The 17,474-nt window shown below is 41.8% G+C and overlaps 1 protein-coding gene and 1 long non-coding RNA gene across 2 annotated transcripts in view; both read left to right on the top strand.

Moving 5' to 3' along the window:
• urb1 (URB1 ribosome biogenesis homolog) overlaps nucleotides 1-11,307 on the top strand; it is a 38,417-nt gene extending 27,110 nt beyond the window's left edge. Inside the window, exons 29-39 of the mRNA XM_079575337.1 lie at nucleotides 168-336; nucleotides 1,632-1,731; nucleotides 1,812-1,972; nucleotides 3,379-3,490; nucleotides 3,736-3,842; nucleotides 3,926-4,069; nucleotides 4,236-4,345; nucleotides 5,553-5,756; nucleotides 5,825-6,066; nucleotides 8,170-8,790; nucleotides 11,042-11,307. Coding sequence (XP_079431463.1) covers nucleotides 168-336; nucleotides 1,632-1,731; nucleotides 1,812-1,972; nucleotides 3,379-3,490; nucleotides 3,736-3,842; nucleotides 3,926-4,069; nucleotides 4,236-4,345; nucleotides 5,553-5,756; nucleotides 5,825-6,066; nucleotides 8,170-8,790; nucleotides 11,042-11,232 — 2,161 coding nt within the window. The 3' untranslated portion in view covers nucleotides 11,233-11,307. The remainder of the gene's footprint in view (nucleotides 1-167; nucleotides 337-1,631; nucleotides 1,732-1,811; nucleotides 1,973-3,378; nucleotides 3,491-3,735; nucleotides 3,843-3,925; nucleotides 4,070-4,235; nucleotides 4,346-5,552; nucleotides 5,757-5,824; nucleotides 6,067-8,169; nucleotides 8,791-11,041) is intronic.
• Nucleotides 11,308-11,428: 121 nt separating this feature from the next.
• The window catches only part of LOC306977227, a 172,115-nt gene continuing 166,069 nt past the window's right edge, over nucleotides 11,429-17,474 (top strand). Inside the window, exon 1 of the long non-coding RNA XR_013793817.1 lies at nucleotides 11,429-11,536. This is a non-coding gene — a long non-coding RNA (uncharacterized lncRNA). The remainder of the gene's footprint in view (nucleotides 11,537-17,474) is intronic.

A 17,474-nucleotide genomic window follows, 5' to 3' on the forward strand; every position in this document is an offset into this window, starting at 1 on the left:
GATAACGAGGCAACAACGTGAGGAAAATAATCCTCTCGATCACTTTTGTAGGTCTTTGAAACTAGTTGTTACTCTGGCCTATAACCTTTTAGATTTGTGTGAAGCTGAACTGGAGAAATGCACTTGTTAAGGCGGGGGTTAAGAGGTTAAGTTGTTTGCTCTGGCAGGTCGTTCGTGTGGGGTCCAGCGGCTGTGGAGCATCACCGGGCGAAGAAGTCCCTGGGCTCGTCTCTGTGGAAGCAGACGAGCACAGAGGAGCTGCTGGCGCTGCTCAAACCCGACAACATGATCCAGACCATCGCACGGTTTCCTCAAACGCGAAAGCTCATCCCACAGGCGAGTACAAGTCTGAACAAGCATCATCATAGCAAACGTTTTTATAGCTCTTAACTGTGTTATTATTTTAAATCCTCATCGAAATCATACCTGGAGTGGTAATGCCTGTTGCACTTTTCAACGCCAGCCTACACTCTGGTACACATCAAATGGAGATTCCTATAAAGTGTCTCTATATTGAATATCAACAATGAGGAAGATATTTTTAGACACATACTTTATTTTAAAGAGGTGGTATTATGCAAAAAGGACTTTTTGAACTTATTATCATGTTACAATGTGGTTCTCTCATCAAAAACACACCTGCAGTTCTGTTTTGGCCCGCTCGCGCTTCTTTGAGTAATCTATGGATCTTCACCGGTGCCGGTGTACAATCGAAACAGACGGCTTGTCGAGTTGCACTACTTCTCGTTGCTGCGCATGTGCAGAACTATCGAATCATTTTACATTCAGCCATCGAGTTCCGCTTTTTCAGCAAATAACATGATTTCATAAATTTTACTGTCGAATTAGGCAGTCTATTCTACATGTAATTAGTAAATGACGTAGCTGCTAAAACAATTTGCCTTTAAATAAAGTAAAAAAAGTAAAAAAAAGTACAAGTTTTGTCAATAATCAGAAAGCATGACCGTTTAAATGTAATAAAAGTTGCTGGGGAAAGAGTCGACTGCTCTTTAGTTACGTAATATTATGCAAGACAAAGTTTACCAGCTGTTAATAACTCGTTTTAATGAGAGACAAAGACATATGCACATGCGTGTTGATACTGTCAGTGCAGCTTGACAAAGAAGTGCATCTCGACGTTACACCGGCAGCAGCTCCCAAAAAGCTCTTCCTCAGGTCCTACTATCCACAAAATGCTTTCCTCACCTCGCCAGCCCCACAGTTTTTTTTTTTTCTTTTTTCCCTTTATTGAAACAGCTGAGCAGCAAATGAGAGCAAGATGAGGGAGGAGTGGGAGGGACTTATGGGGAGATCGCTTGAAAATCACAAAGTGAAACTGTTTGTTTTTGCCGTTGTGGCATTTTCTAACAGTTATATGGATGTATTTGACATTTTTACCAAATACCTGCAGAAAGAATAATATCTGCTCTTTAAGTTGTACTATCATAAAGTATCATAAAGTTTCATGGGGGTAACACATTCAACTGCAGTTTTGCCTGTTAAACACATTCTCAGACTGTATATTGTGCATTTTTGGCTTTAGAAATATAGTATTAGGGCCATAAAATGTAATTTAAAAGTATTACATTTGCTGCTCCCTTTATAAACCCTTTATTACCATTCGGTTTTAGGACGACGAGCCCCTTTTCCAAACAGATGACCTGAAGGATCTCCAGAGTGTGTACGACCCCCGGTTCCTCCTGCCTCTCTTCAGTGCCATATTGAGACCAGGTCGGAAAACCTCTCCCTCACCTTCTCCTGCACATGTCAGACCAACAACACTAACGTCTCCTTAAATCTCCTGATCTTAGAGTCTGCCATCGACTGCCTGAAGTTTGTGTCCGGTCACGCCCTGGGCCTGACTGTGGCGGCGCTGAGCAGCTACGACCCCAAAATGAGAGCGGCGGCGTACCACGTGCTGACCTGCTTCTACCAACACCTGGAGGGAGCTCGCTTCAAAGAGAAGAAACAGGTCAGGCCACAAATCCACCACAACACACACGATTTCAACAAGAGCTTCTTTTACATGAGCAGGTATTTTAGATTCATCTCATTACAGCTGCTTGACCCTTTCATTTCCCTTAAAGCCACTCTGTTAAACTATGGTGACCACCTGTCCCTCTTGGTTAGATTAACATAGAGAATGACGAACTATCCACACACTGTTTGAGTGTTTCAAGTCCTGAAAGGAATTGTGCCCAAATTAAGGCTTTAAACGTCACTGAAAAGCATTACAGTCATTAAATCTAAATTTCTTGATCTTTTATGCCATAAATTCATAGAAAATCCCAAAAACTATGGTCCTATGGTTTCGACAAAATTTTCAGTGTTTACTTTAACACTTTTTGCCCAATTTGTCGAATATCCAAATTTTACTCCAATCCTCTGCTTTTTCTGGTGTTTCCAATTTCTTCTTTTTTTTAGAAATTATAAATGCATAGATTTGTTGCTAGATTAAACTGTTGTTGAAATCAAACCAATGTTGCGAGGAACGTGCTTCTCTATGGTCCTTATTGCAGGGAACTGACATTGCTGTAATACCACCCCCTGGTGGCCAGAGTTGACTCCAAAAGACACTTGGGAGCATTGATTCTAATGGGACTTCAAACGTCCCAATATCGGCTTTAAAGCCTGGCTCCAAAGACTTTTTCTTTTTCAAAAAATCACTATGTGACAATGCTGGGGTAGGTGATATATTTTTAAACATGCTGGGTTTTTTTTAAAAGCCCGAAAATTGGAAGCATTTTCAGTACATTAACTGGCTCCAGCGCCTGTCAATCAAGCTCTGGAGGTCTGTGGAGGCTCCGCCCACTCCTCGGGTGCAGGGCTTCCCGCCTTTTTGCCCTTTTAAGGCACAGGCTGGAGGAGAGAGAGAGCGGCCATTAAGGTTCACACACGACTCTGGAACCTTTTCAATGAATGTGGCTGAATTGACCCGCTCATCTTTATTATATTATATCTATGACTCAAACATAGGGATGCCAGAGATGCCAAATATGCTATTTGTAGTCACTATAGTAGGGATTTCCATCTCCATCTTAAAGCCACAAACCATAACCTTTTATGTCAGTGAGGTCAGAATTCTAGCAAGAGAGAAAAGATGGTTTGGGAGGTGTAATCTGTAGCAGCAGATGTACTTTGAACAGTGGGGGTGGGCCTTGACACAATATGTCCTCAGATCAAGGGAACAGCAGGATTTGTGAATGTTAATGGGATCTAACGACTCCCATTGTAATTAGTGAAAATTTGAACTGAAAGTGTGTTTGGTTTAAGTATCATTGTTTTGCTTTGGTGACGTAGCAACGTACAGAATAACAGGCTGAGATGTTCCTCAGTGTGGCTTTAGCTGATGATAACAGTGATGTTTATCTCCATTAGCTGCTGTATCTGGTGGACACGGTGAAGAACAGCGTCCGGCAGCAGAATCAGAGGCTCCCGTTCCTCCTGACCACGTACATCTCCAAAGTGGTGCAGCAGATGCTCAAACCAGGTAACTGTTCGTTTAAAGTCTTTTGACAAAAATGTAAGTCAGTTTTCATCAAAGTTTTGCTGTGAATGTTCTCAATGGAGTCAACTTTACATTTATATTATATGAGACCCTTTAATGAACTGCACCTCCAAAGTTCAGAGGTTTTAATCTGTTCTTTTATAGTTTTAGTCTGATTAGCTACTTCTAATTTAGTTTTAGTCTATTTTTACCCTTTGTGTAAAGTTTGTTTCTCTCTCCCTCTGCAGAAGACCACATGTACATTGTAATAAATCGCTTCCTGTTGTCCCACCAAAGCCTGGATTTCAGACGAGTCCCTGAGTTCTTCAAGCTCTTTTACGGCTTTGACCTGGAGGTAGCATTGTTTCATCTTATTGAATGTTTTTCCCAGAGAGAAACGTGTTTAAATCCCCTAAACTGTCCGTGTTTTTTCGACAGCACAAGTTGGAGCGCGACTGGATTCTGAACATCCTGGAGGAAGGCCTCAGTGACCGATACTGTTACGACCTGTGCCAACAACAAGGGATTTTCCAGAGTCTACTGGGCTTCTGCAGTTCGCCTCTGTGTGACAACGGCACCCAGGTACACTCAGCACACGGCGTAACCACAAAGAAATCATACCGTGAGCTGTATACAATGTCAGGGAGACGCTGGGATTTTGTGCTGCGTAACCATTACTAAGCTGAGCCATTGTTAAAGCAGCTGAAGCTCATATTACTGCATAATAAATCCTGTTTCCCCCCAAAAGGCCCAGATCATCCGCGTGTTGAGCCGCGCTGCCAGAGTGACACAAGCCGCCTATAACCTGACCAAAGAGAGCGGACTATTGAGCTGGGTCATACAACTGCTGGATAAAAGGTAAAACAACCCACTTACAGCAGTATTAAGTAACTCATGCCCCTAGAGGCCATAAGCGCCACTGCAGGTGTCGTAGCATGTTTTTTTACTCATTAAAAGACAAAGGGACAGACGGATATTGTTCATCCAATTACACAATGGAGATATTTTTTTTCACTCAAACTCTGATGTAATCACTGCTACAGTGGCGCTAGCCCACAGTTAGCTTTGCCCGTTAGCCTGTTAGCTTCTTCTTCATGATTCCATTAGTGTGTATTAGTGGATCTGACCCGGTGGCAGTCAAGTTGCAAGCATGGTTTTCTTGCCAGGGGGAGATGAAAGACCCCCCCAATCATCCATTAACACTTGTATTACCCCCAGAGGGACTACGGAAAGGATTTATTAAGTTAAACAAGTTACTTAGTTCTGCTTTAAGTTCATTATTCAGCCCTTATTTTCTAATATGGATGACCGTGTAATTAAGTAAGGGATAATGTATAGAACGCTGGTCATTATCGGGAAAATAAGCACCGACAGGGCGAACCGGACGGCCATTTGCCAACTGAACACACACAACATAAACTTAGTACACTTTTATGAAGGCTGAAAGGTTTATTTAATGACTTCCGCGACAAATAGTTCCCAAAAGTTTGCGCGTTGCTCGGCAACATTTTGCTAGGCTAGAAGCAGCAAGGCTAGTAGCTAGCCTAGCTCCTTAGTTGAAGGCGCAGTTGGAGGAATGGTGGTGAATCTCTTGGTAAGTTGAAAGTCAACTTCACGAGCAATTCCCCCAACTTCTCTCGCAGTGACGGGGACAGAGATAGTGTCGCTACTACGTACGTGCGGAGTGATATGAAAGCACGAACTCCGTTGCCATTGGCAGCGTCATTATTTTTCTCAGAGGTCCTTTATCAGAAAATAATGACCAGTAGAACGTTGGGAAATCCCATTCAAATCAACGGAGCGTTCTACTTACGTTGTGAAGAGCCGTATAATAAAAAGCATTAAATTAGATTCAAACTGGCATTGACATTAGATTTCTTGGAAAGTGGTGGCATTGCTCAACTATTTTGAGCAGTGCCACGGTGGCACGGTGGCACAGTGGTATATCTTATATAATATCTTGTCTATGTTCATGAATCACAACAGTTAAGTGTATATGTAGTTCTTTTTATCTAAAGATCAAACCAAGAAAAGACCTCGTATTATATTTGCTGTCTTTTTTCAGGAAGTTAGACCAGCAGCTGCTTGGATCCGTCATTGAGCTCGTCCACTCTCTGTGGATGACCAACCTGGGGCAGAAGGAGAAGCAGCTGGATCAGACCAAGTGTTTGTCGCCTGAAGAGAAGCCGGTGAAGCCGGTGAAGCTCCTGCCGCTGCCTCTCGTCTGTGAGTTTGTCTGTGTGGCATCGACCATCACCAAACACCTCAGGTAACGCGTCGTCAAAGAGAAGTGAAGAGAGTAACTGACTTTTATTGATCCTCTGTTGTTACTTCCAGGTTGTGTGTGAAGACCGGTCACTTCAGTCTGTTCCTTCAGACCTATAGCTCGGTGTTGAACCATTACACGGCGTCTCTGGACATGAGCGCACAGGGGGGGCGCCTCACCCTCCTCCCTGAGCCCCTGTCCTGTGCTGACGCCCTGAGCCTGCTGCACTGCTGGGCCCGGCTGCACCAACACCCCCAGCTGCTGTCGGAGGTCCACCGTGTGTCCCAGAAACACCAGCTCAGACAACTGCTCCGTGAGTCCACACCGTCAGAGACAAGATTATGTTAACGCGACATCTTCCCTTTGCAAGTAACAAAGGCCTTCTGCTTTCATACGTGCACTGAAGACTTTCCCCACATCCCCACTGTTCATCGTGATTCATTAAATTCCCATTTTGAGCGTGTACAGTTTTATGAGACGGCGAAGTGACTGCCATAAAAATAGATGGTGCTGATTTAATCTCTTCCTAAAATATGCTCTATTTAAAGCAGATGTCGTCAATCTTTTTTCTCAAATTGCTGCGTTCACAAGAGCGGTTCTCGACTGGTGGGTCGTGGGACCATTTACAGTGCGTCACGAGCCTTTACAGGAACATTTCTTACAATATTCATTGACTGAAAAAGCTCTGGAGTTTCTTAAAATGACCAAGTGTTGAGTTCTTTAGACCAGTGCTTCCCAAACACGGTTTTAAAGCTATATTTTTGCAGTAAAATATATTGTTTTTGGAGTATTTTAGGTTTATTTTGAACATTGTCTTTTTACTTACGAATAGTCCTTGTAAGTCACTGCTACCACAGTATCGATATATTGATACCAAATGGCTATTTTTTAAGTATCGATATCGGACAAAAAGTATCGATATTCATTTGCATATGTAAAAAGTAGGCGTGGCAGCAATTTTAAACATAAAAGAACGATTTACATCTTTGTTCTGAGCCAAATCAGTCCACAGGAGCAGGGGATTGAATTAAGCCAGCCATATCATTCTGGTTTAGATTCTGTTTGTCATTTAAGTATTACTTTTAAACTTTGTTTCACATTAACATTGTATAATTAACCAGTTAAAGTAATATCATTTTAATGTACCTATTAATTATATAAAATAACCAGTTTTACAAATGTATACTGATTGAAATACATTCACCCATATAAAAATGACCAGTATCGGTATCGGTATTGGTTTCGAGAAAAATTACCCCATCGTATCGATTCCAAAAAATGTGGTATCGCCCATCCCTAGTGCACAGAGCACCACTAAATGGTCCAAAGGGTCCGCACGACAAAATAGGTTGGAAACCACTGCTTCAGACAATGATGAATTTAGTCCAATGGAGGATTTTTGTCCTTAAAGGAACAGGCCACCGTTTTTAAATACTGAAATATGTTCTTACCTGAGCTTAGATGAGTTGATGCGTAACTGTCTGGTCTTCACGCGTTACACGATCCAAGTATAGTCACACAAAATGAAAGCATGACGATTTTCTAAGCGGATAAAAAGGGGAACTATATTGTAAGGCGTAATGACACCAGGACCACTTCGACGTTCGCGCAGGAAAGTCGCGGTGCTCCTAAGATATTGCTACGCCTTGCAATATAGTTCCCCTGTTTGGCCCCATAGAGAGGCTTTTGCTAACACCGTCTGCTCTGACTGAGCGCACGCACAAAGACCAGATAGTTACGCATCAACTCGTCTAAGCTCAGGTAAGAACATATCTCAGTATTTAAAAACAGTGGCCTATTTCTTTTTAATCCAGGCCAGAATGAATAAGAGTGTGTTTGAGAGTACGCATTGGGGGACGACGGATGGAAAATAGCCTGAGGGCTTGTTGTTCATTAACATGCACTGTTCCTACCAAATATACCAATAAACCAATCAACAGCAATGTAAGAAGGTTGCCTGGGCAGCTTGCTTCATTTTTATTTATTTTTTTTAGGAGCATTGAGTTGCCTCCTGTACGGAAATGTGCGGTATAAATAAAGTTGCCTTTCTCTTATGGCCATTGCTTCATAAAACCACTAACTTCCTTGTTTATAAAAGAACTCCACATGCCACTGCTGTCATATCCTGCTTTTCTAAATGCTTGGCAAAATCACCCCTGATCCCAGATACACGTCTGTATAAAGAATAGGAAAAGTGTGTATTCTGGCTGGCATTTTAACAGACTCTACCTGCAAAGTTTTTATGGTTTAAGAAAAATGATTCTGGTCATGGCTTGTCATTCTGATGGTGGGACACAAGGTCATATATATTCAATGCAAATTTTACACTCTGAATTTGGACTGTGATATTGATTTATTTGGAGTTTTAAACACCTTCCATCAAAATCTACCAAGTTTTCTCGTCTCTTTTCCACAGACCCATGCAAAGACAAAGGCCGTGTCAAAGGCTCCCAGGCTCGCACCAAAAAGGGTCCGGCGTCTGTGGGAGAGAGCGGACCAGAGGAAGCAGACGCCCAGGCGGAGAGCCCGGTGTCCCTGCGCTCTGTCCTCTGCCGCTGGACGCCCGTGTTCTCCCCCGCCCAAGGCCAAACAACGCAGCCTCCAGACCGAGCGGTGCCCAGCGAATTGGCCAAGGACACCGCGCTGTTGCTCGCTAAGTGGTCACTGCGGAGTCTGCTGGAAACCCCCTCCTCCTCCTCCCCCTCCCCCTCCTCCTCCTCCTCCTCCTCCTCCTCCTCCTCCTCCTCCTCCCAAAGAACGAAGGACTTTTTGCTCTGGCTGGAAACCGCAGTAATTGGGCATAAACTAATAGCGGACGCCCTTGTGCTCGATGTCGCCTTTAAAGCAGATCTTCTCAGACTGTATCATCGGGCGTTTGAGTGTAATCCCAATGCCCTTTGTGCAGAAATGATGGATTTGAGATTGTTTACGAAGATTATGATGCGTTTGTTAGAAAGCCAAGGCCAGCTGCCGGAAATGCACCGAGCTGTGGCGTCGTCGTGTCTGCCAGAGGACGAAAGCCAGCGATCTGGACTCGGTAAGAGGCTGAGAACCAAGTATTTAGATCAAAAGGGAGAGCAGGCAACGTCCATGCACTTGTGGGAGAGAGTTTTAAAGGAACAGGCCATCGCTTTTCCATACTGTGATATGTTCTTACCTGAGCTTAGACGAGTTGTACCTGTCTGGTCTTTGTGCCTGTGGAAGAGCTTGGTCGCTTCTAAGTTCACCTACGTTTGGAGCTATTGGAATACATTGGGAGAGGCCAAATGCTAACATTATCTTTGGTCGTATTGCATGACTGAGGGCACACGCAAAGACCAGACAGGTACGCATCAACTCATCTAAGCTCAGGTAAGAACATATCTCAGTATGGAAAAACGGAGGCCTGTTCCTTTAAAGCTTCCAAACTAGGACTGAACATATAATATATGAAAAAAATCTTGTATTGTGATGCAATATCTGAAGCCACAATATCACAACGTCACTAAAGTCTTCATCGGACTGAGATCACGAATTTATAAAAGTTTGTAAAAGTTCTGGTTAAAGTTTTAGTTAAACATTACCTAATGTAGTTCAATTTGTTTTAAGTCTTGTTTTACACCACATGTGTCAAGGTCAAGGCCCGTGGGCCACATGCGGCCTGCGAGAGGATTTAATGTGGCCCTGTGAGGAGCATGAATTCCTGAGCATGTCACTCCAGCCACTAGGGGGCAGCTTAAATTAAAAAAAAGTAAAGAATTCCACTCGTGTCCAGCAGAGGGCGCTGACATAATAAGAGATCAGGATATAAACAGCATATTATAGCCACGTTGTAAATGGTCAGTCTGCCCCAGGGTGGCTGTGGCTACAATAGTAACTTACTGCCATAGAATGTGAGTGAATGAATAATGACTTTATGTAGCACTTTGAGAAACATGTGACACAGTCCTTTACAATATGTACGGCCCTCGACCCAAACGACTTCGACACCCCGGTTTTACACAATTTGCTGATACTTCAATATCATGCAGCCCAATTCCAAATATTCTTTATGCTTCTAAATGGTCAGATGTGTTAAAGGAATAGGTTCTTTAGGACCTGTCTGATCTTCACCCATGCCTTCAGTCACGTAAACACAGCGCAGACGGCGTTAGCATTTAGCCTCTCCCTCTCTCCACTATAGCTACAAAACAGGTCAAGATAGAAGCTGGCTGATTTGGCATCAGCACAGTAAAGTGAAGATTACTGCACAATAAAGTGAAGATTACTGCGCAGTAAAGTGAAGATTACTGCGCGGATTTCGAACTACTCCTGGTATTATTACGCCTTACAATATAGTTCCCCCTTTTATCCGCTTAGAAAATCCACATTGTTTAATTTTGTGTAATTATACTTTGTAGTGTAACACTTCACGTAACCATATTTAAATAGGGAATACGTGGAAGAGCTTGGTAGCTTTATCTTGACCTTGTTTGGAGCTATAGTGGAGAGCAGGAGAGGCTAAATGCTAACGCCGTCTGCGCTGTGTTTACGTGACTGAAGGCACGGGTGAAGATCAGACAGGTCCTAAAGAACTCGTCAAAGCTAAGGTAAGAACATATCTCAGTATGTAAAAAAACGTGGCCTATTCCCTTAAGAATGTGAAGAATTGGCCAAGGAGATCACACAGGCTTTTTATTGACTTTAATACTCCAGAACATCCAAATAAGTCAGGCGTCTGAACCAAAAACAAACTGGGCATTTGCTGAACTTGTATGTTTTGGTTAGGACTGGGCGATTTTGGGAAAAAAATGTTCACGATTATTTTCCCCATATTGATCGATCTTGATTTTGTGTTCGATTTTTTTGTTTTTATTGATAAAAACAATTAATGAGATCTTTCCTGGACAAGCGAGTAAACAACCTTTCACCCGCGTGCGTGTCCTGATCCTCTGACTGCTCCTCACGTGTTTCTGTTTTGACGAGTTAGCGTAGATTCTCGCTGTGGCTTTACAGTCTATGGTGACTTCCTATTTGTTCGTCCAAGTTTTCCCTGGGCTTGATCTGACAGGCTCTGCAGCATCGCGGTGGCTGGAATTATTTTCCAGAATGCAACAGGACTGGACAATTCTCCTGTCGATTAAAACGCAATTATCGAGATCAACCTTTATTAAAATTGCGATTAGATTAAAATTGTATTAACTGCCCAGCCCTAGTGTAGCCCACAGCTCTATAGGGAGTTTCACATCGCCTAAGTCCTAACCTGTGTCTTATTCCCACATTAAAGACGAGTTAATTACAGAAGAATCTTCCGCTGGTCTCTGTTGCAGATGCCGGGCTCTTCCTGTCCTCCCTGTACATCCATGAGCTGTGGAGCGGGGTCCCCTCGGCTGAACTGTTCATGTCCCACGTCAGGACGGTGACAAAACCCACGCCCAAGACAAAGAAAACATCAGGAGCGCTGTCCGAGTGTCCCGTTAGAGCCATCTGCAATGACATCATAGGATCGACCAAAGAATGAAGCCCTGACACAGCTTTGTTCAGTGGTTCTCATGTAAAATTACTCTTTCTTTTTTAATAAATGTGAATAATTCCCTTGCACCAGTGTTATTATCATGACTTTGTTATAAATGTGGAATAAGAAACATGGAGCTGGTCATTTTTTTTTCTTAAATATTATTTAAAAGCAATCAATTTGATTCAAACTGGCATTAAAGGGGCTAGATGCAAGTTAGCCATTTTATACTCATTACTGCCACCTCAGGTCATACGTGTAACTGCACCTTCTATATTAAGCTTGTGCATGACGGCACTTTGGACCCGAAGTAACACCTTTTTAGTGACAGTGCAGGATTTTAGAGGCAGATGTGAACAGGTCTGAGCTTATTCTACACATTAGGACATGCCTGGAACATGTTAGCCCCATTTAGATCTATTTTTTAACCCTTTTAAGACCCTGTTTTTAAGTGAAATCTAAGCCTCATCTAAATGTAGCGGAAAAAATGGTCCAATGCCCCCAAAAACGTCAGAGTTATTAGTCAAAGGCTGTTTCACGTCAAGCCCAAGGGTATAATAATATTAGTTTGTTTGTGTAGCACTGATGCAATAATAATGGCCTGACAAAGAAGGACAAAGGTAATGTTTTATAACAACAATGATCCTTTACTTGGAAGTGAATTCAGAAACCGTCAGCCTTGGGTCAACAAGAACTCCCTTTGGTTTGGTCGTGGTTACTCCTGAAAATAAATAAGCAAAGAATTACGTTTATCAGAGAATATGCTGGAAACGATTGCTGTATCTGTATAGAATAGGAATGATGTGTTAGTCTATTAAATCACAGAGAAGAGGCAACAAATAAAAATACTTTCTGATAGTTGTGAGCTAAATAGTAGTAGGCTTTATTCACACCAAGCTTTTTACTTTGAGGAATCTTTAGAGGCCAAGCTTTTCCTAACATTGAGAACTTATACAGGCCCCAAACCTATTTTTTTTTCTATATGCAACACAAAATGCTCAGTATATTGTAAACTCACACAGATTTGTAAAAAAAAACAAAAGGAAAAAAATACTGTGGGTCTAATTATAAAGCATTTGCATCACTTTCATGAACTTGCAGACTGGTTTTAGCAGTTTTAGCAATGACCCTGAAAAGTGACCCTGCATTTGATTAAATCTGCTCATTCCCGTTAAGAATTGGGATGTTCGAAAAGTCCAAACCTTTTTCACCCAACTATGTATGTTGACTTGTTTGCAGCATGGAGGACACAGATCAGTGGTCAGTGCATTCAAACATTCAACTGGGTGTATTTATCCTATTACCTGCCTGTTTGGGGTTAGGCATATCCACAAAGATATTGACTTGACCTTACAGCCTATATGCCAGTGTGATACCTAGACCTAGACCTTCTAGTTTCTAAAACTATGTGTAAGATCTGTGTGAGTGAAACACAACTTGAATCGTTCATAACCATAATCATAACACTAACCCCCCGAGACGGCAAGTAACAGGGTAAAAGAGGTTTAAACCGTTCCCCCACACTATTATTTAGGCTTGGAACCATAATGCCAGTTGTCACACAATACTTTTTTAAAATGTTATTTTTAATTTTTGAGGTTTTAATTTTGTGGAATATAACAAGAAGCTTGTGGACCAACATAAATCGGTCAGAGGGCCGCATTTGGCCCCTCGGCCGCACTTGGACATGGCTGGTTTCGAGCAGTAGTTCCCGAGTGGGGGTCGGGACCCATTGGGGGGGTCGCAAGATCATTTTGAGACAATATTTGCTACATTTCTTAAAGTGACTAGATACAAGTTGGTCATTTTATACTCACTACTGCCACCACAGGTCATATGTGTAACTGCAGCTTCTATATTAAGCTCGTGCATGGCGGCACTTTAGACTGAATTAACACCTGTTTTGAGTGGAGGATTTTAGAGGCAGTTGTGGTGAACAGGTCTGAGCTCATTCTACACATTAGGACATGGCTGGAACATGTAGGGGGAAGAAAATACTTAGTTTTGACATTCTTAAACCCTATATAGTCCCTTTCAATTAAATTTTATGCATTTTTTTTTTATTAAATACTGTATATTGTTGTGAATAAGTGATAAGGGGTAGGTTTACTATACGTTATTTGAACTTCTTCCTACTCCTTTTGAGCACAAAGTCTTGTTTTGTATTTTTTCTTTCTGTAAATGTTGGCATACTTTTTCTGCTCAAATGAATAAATAAATGAAATGAATGAATGAAATTAAGCCAAATATCAAAATACAGTATCCAACATCATTAACACCAAATTTTAAATGCTTTTAACCTTAAATGATTATAAATCTAATAACACTTTACAGAAGGAGGTCCTGAGTTGTCTTTCATTGTTCGCAAACAAAAACTCTGGTACAGATTCTTCAGATTTTACCTGCAATATTCACTCAGATAAGAGTAAGATTAATAGAATAACTAATACTAGAGATAAAAGTAGTCATTCCAACATGTATTAGATATAAATGCTGCTCAAGTGCTGCATAACTGAGTGGAAAAAGTGAGGTTTAGATTTAATAATGTGAAGATATATGACAGATTTCTTTTCCATTCTATGTAAGAGAATTCTGTCTTTATGACACAGTAAAGAGAAAGACAAACTTCTATACATTTTTTATACATGTGCTCTATACAAACATGGAGCTTTTGTCACAAACTCATCCATCACTAAGAAAAGAGCTGCCAAATACACCCCAGTGTAAGAGTAACTAATAATACTACTACAAGGAGAGCAAGTCATTAAAAATTATTGAAGTAGCTGTAGTTGAGTAAATGTAAGTGATCAAAAACATTTCCTTACTTGGTTCCAATCTGAGACAGAAGGTTCAAACTCACAAAGAGGAATCCCACAAAAGCGGCCAGAATGATCCAAAACACAATAACAATCACATCTGGAAAAAGAAATGAAACCACAAACCAGTGTGAGCTTGAAGAAAAAGTCAAATATTTGTGTAAAAATCCTCACATTTGTTGTAGGTGAGCTTGGTCTGATCCACCATCACCGGATCCAAATAGTCGTAATAATATTCCCATTCAGCCGTGGAGTTTTCCATCGTTACGACTAAGAGTTTGCTCAGATTCAGCATGAAACGATCAGTAAAAAAGGTTTTCCAAGTGCCCTGTTCATTGGTTTGGACACTGGAGTCTGCGCGGTGACTGTTTGGTGTCACGTGCATGGCCAGCAGGGGGCAGTATCGGCACTGAAATGAACCAAAGTGTGTTTATCTCCTGAGTGGGACATTTCTATTATTCTTTTCCAATTCTACACCATTGTATGATCATTAGTGTGCTGCAAAAAAGGTCATCCATGTTATTTTCAAGTTTCTTTATTGATTAAAAACTCTATGTTTATGTGTGGCAAACTTTCTCAACAAAAAAACTATTGCCAAAATAATACGAGTGCAAGCTTCTCAGCACATATATGAAAAAAAGGCATTAGAACGTATACTTTTTAAGGATAATGAGCAGAAGCATGCAAGTGTGAACAGTTCATAAGCACAGGGAAAATATAACACAGCATTTTAAAAAAAATCCTCTAATATTAAAGTAATATATATATTTTAGCTACATTTATGCGAGAAAACTACTTGAGCTTCGAAGACACTGGTGAAACTACGCGACTTAAGAGGAGCTCGTCCCGGAGAGAGATTCCAACATAATTAAATAAACGTTTCCTCTTTAGATTCAACTACGTTTTAACCGAAATGTGTGCGTTTACATGTTCAGAACGAAAATAAAATCCCTTGTGAATCGCGGATGTTGAAATGTATAGTGTTGCTTCATGTCTACGTTAGTAAGTACAGACATACTAACTATAACACAAAACAAAAACGTAAGCACCAAGCAGTTCTACCCTGTCCTCCATCTTGAAAAGGCCTTTCAGTAACATGTAGGGCTGCACGTCTGTGTCAAAACAAGACGATGAAAGTAAATTTGGAAAATCATGGCTAAAACTAAAACCTTTGGACAGTTCTAGGTAGAGCTGGGGACCAACACCAGTACTTTAAAGGGACTATACGGAGTTTAAAAATGTTAAAACTAAGTATGAGCTCAGACCTGTTCACCACAACTGCCTCTAAAACCCTGCACTGTCACTCAAAAAGGTGTTTATTCGGGTCTGAAGTGCCGTTATATAGAAGCTGCAGTTCTGGGTAAGACCTGAGGTGGCAGTAGTGAGCATAAAATGACCAACTTGCATCTAGTATATATATTTTTTCCGATACCTATACTAAAATATTTGTCAATATCGAGTTCATCTCTAATGTCAAGAAAATTGGGGAATAATAAGAAAGAAAATTGGGTAAAAAATGGAGTGAAATAGACAAAATATTAGTGATAAAAATGAGGGAAAAACGAGAAGGAATTGGGGCAAAAAAAAGAGTAAAAAATTGAGAGAAATGGGGCAAGAATATCGGAAAAACTGTGGGATGAGAAAAATGGGGAATAGATTGGGTAAAATAGAGAAAATAGTAATAAAGATGAGGGGAAAAATTGGGAAAACAAGAAAGCATTGGTAAAAAAAAATGGGAGAAATGGGGCAAAAACGGGGAGGGAAATAAATATTATTAAAAAATATTAGTAATTAAAAATAGGGGGAAAAAATTGGAAAACGTTAAAAAATTGGGACAAAAATACGGAAAATGGGTCAAAATTGGGAGAAAAGGGGCAAAAATATGGGGAAAATGGGAGGGGGGGGGGTGAGGAAATGGGGAATAAATTGGGGGAATCAGAGAAAATATTAGTCATAGAAATGAGGGTAAAAATTGGGGTGTAAAAGTTGGGTCAAAATTAAAGGGGGGTATTATGCAAAATCGACTTTTTCAAGCTTTACATCATGTTTTTATGTCATTCCCTCATTAAAAACATGCCTGAAGTGTTGCCCTGGCACATTCACGTATTTTTGAGTAATCGGTAAATACTCTGATGGCGGATAGGTTTGCCTGAGTCCTCCTAGGAACGCCCCCACCTCCTGGAGACGCCTCCGAGCTTTCGTCACCAGCCGAGTAACCAACCACTGCTCCTCAGCAGAACCCCCTCCCCACTGATGCCACAGACAGCGTGTGGAGGGGGCGTGTCGGAAAGAGTGAGAGGTTCTTAAAGAGACAGAGGCCTATTTCAAGACATTCACTACAGCCATTTTGAGAGAGCAATTTTATACAAGGCAGTTATTCTAATTTACTGCATTTCCAGACCAACAGAAGGTTTGGTCATCACTGTAGTGTGATATAGACTGGTGCTATGTGATTGAAAAAAGCATAATACCCCCTCTTTAAGACAAAAAATTGGGTGAACATTGGGCAAAAAATAGGACGAAAAATAAATAAATACTGGGAGGGAAACGTGAAAAGTGGTGTCCCTGGACCATTAAAACCTTCGGTTCCTGCCCTACCCGGCCCTAGCTCTAGCTCATCAGCGCTTTTCCCTTCGACAGGTGGAAGACCCAAGTGATTTTGCGATACTCTGCGGCTTGTGGCGATACGGACATTGCTTCTCCTGATACATCGCTGTATTTTGTGCAGCCCTATCATCACGTAAACCTCCCTCAGTCATTTCCCGCTGAGCACTTTTGACTGGCTTCCCTTTGCAAATGTAACTTCACGTGTCCGTCGAGAGTTCCCTTCTGGGCGAACGTTTTCTCGCACATGGAGCACCCGTACGGCTTCTCCCCGGTGTGAATCCTCAGGTGAGCCTTGAGGTTGCTGTTCTGGTTGAAGGTTTTCTCGCAGAAGTCGCAGCTGTACGGCTTCTCGCCCGTGTGTATCCTCATGTGCACGTCCAGGTTGGTCTTGTGGATGAAGGACTTGGCACAGATGGCGCAGTCGTGCAGTCGGTCCGTGACGTGGGTCTTCATGTGGGCTTTGAGGGTGTTGTGCTGGGCGAACGTTTTCTCACACTCGGAGCAGCTGTAAGGCTTCTCCCCGGTGTGAGTTCTCATGTGGACTTTCAGATTGCTAATTTGGGCAAATGTTTTCTCGCAGTACTGGCACCTGTAAGGTTTCTCCCCCGTGTGTAATCTCACGTGTAGATCGAGGTTACTCTTTTTGGCAAATAGTTTCTGACAAAACTGACAGCTGAAGGGTTTCTCGCCGGTGTGGGTCCTCGTGTGCACGTCGAGCTGAGCCTTTTTGGAGAATGTCTTCTTACACACTGAACAGCTAAAAGGTTTTTTGTAGTCGAAAGGTGGAGTTTGAGGGGCTGTGCTTCTGTCTCTGATCTGGAGCTG

Source organism: Gobius niger (genome assembly GCF_951799975.1).
Source record: "Gobius niger genome assembly, chromosome: 1".
Classification (NCBI taxonomy): domain Eukaryota; kingdom Metazoa; phylum Chordata; class Actinopteri; order Gobiiformes; family Gobiidae; genus Gobius; species Gobius niger.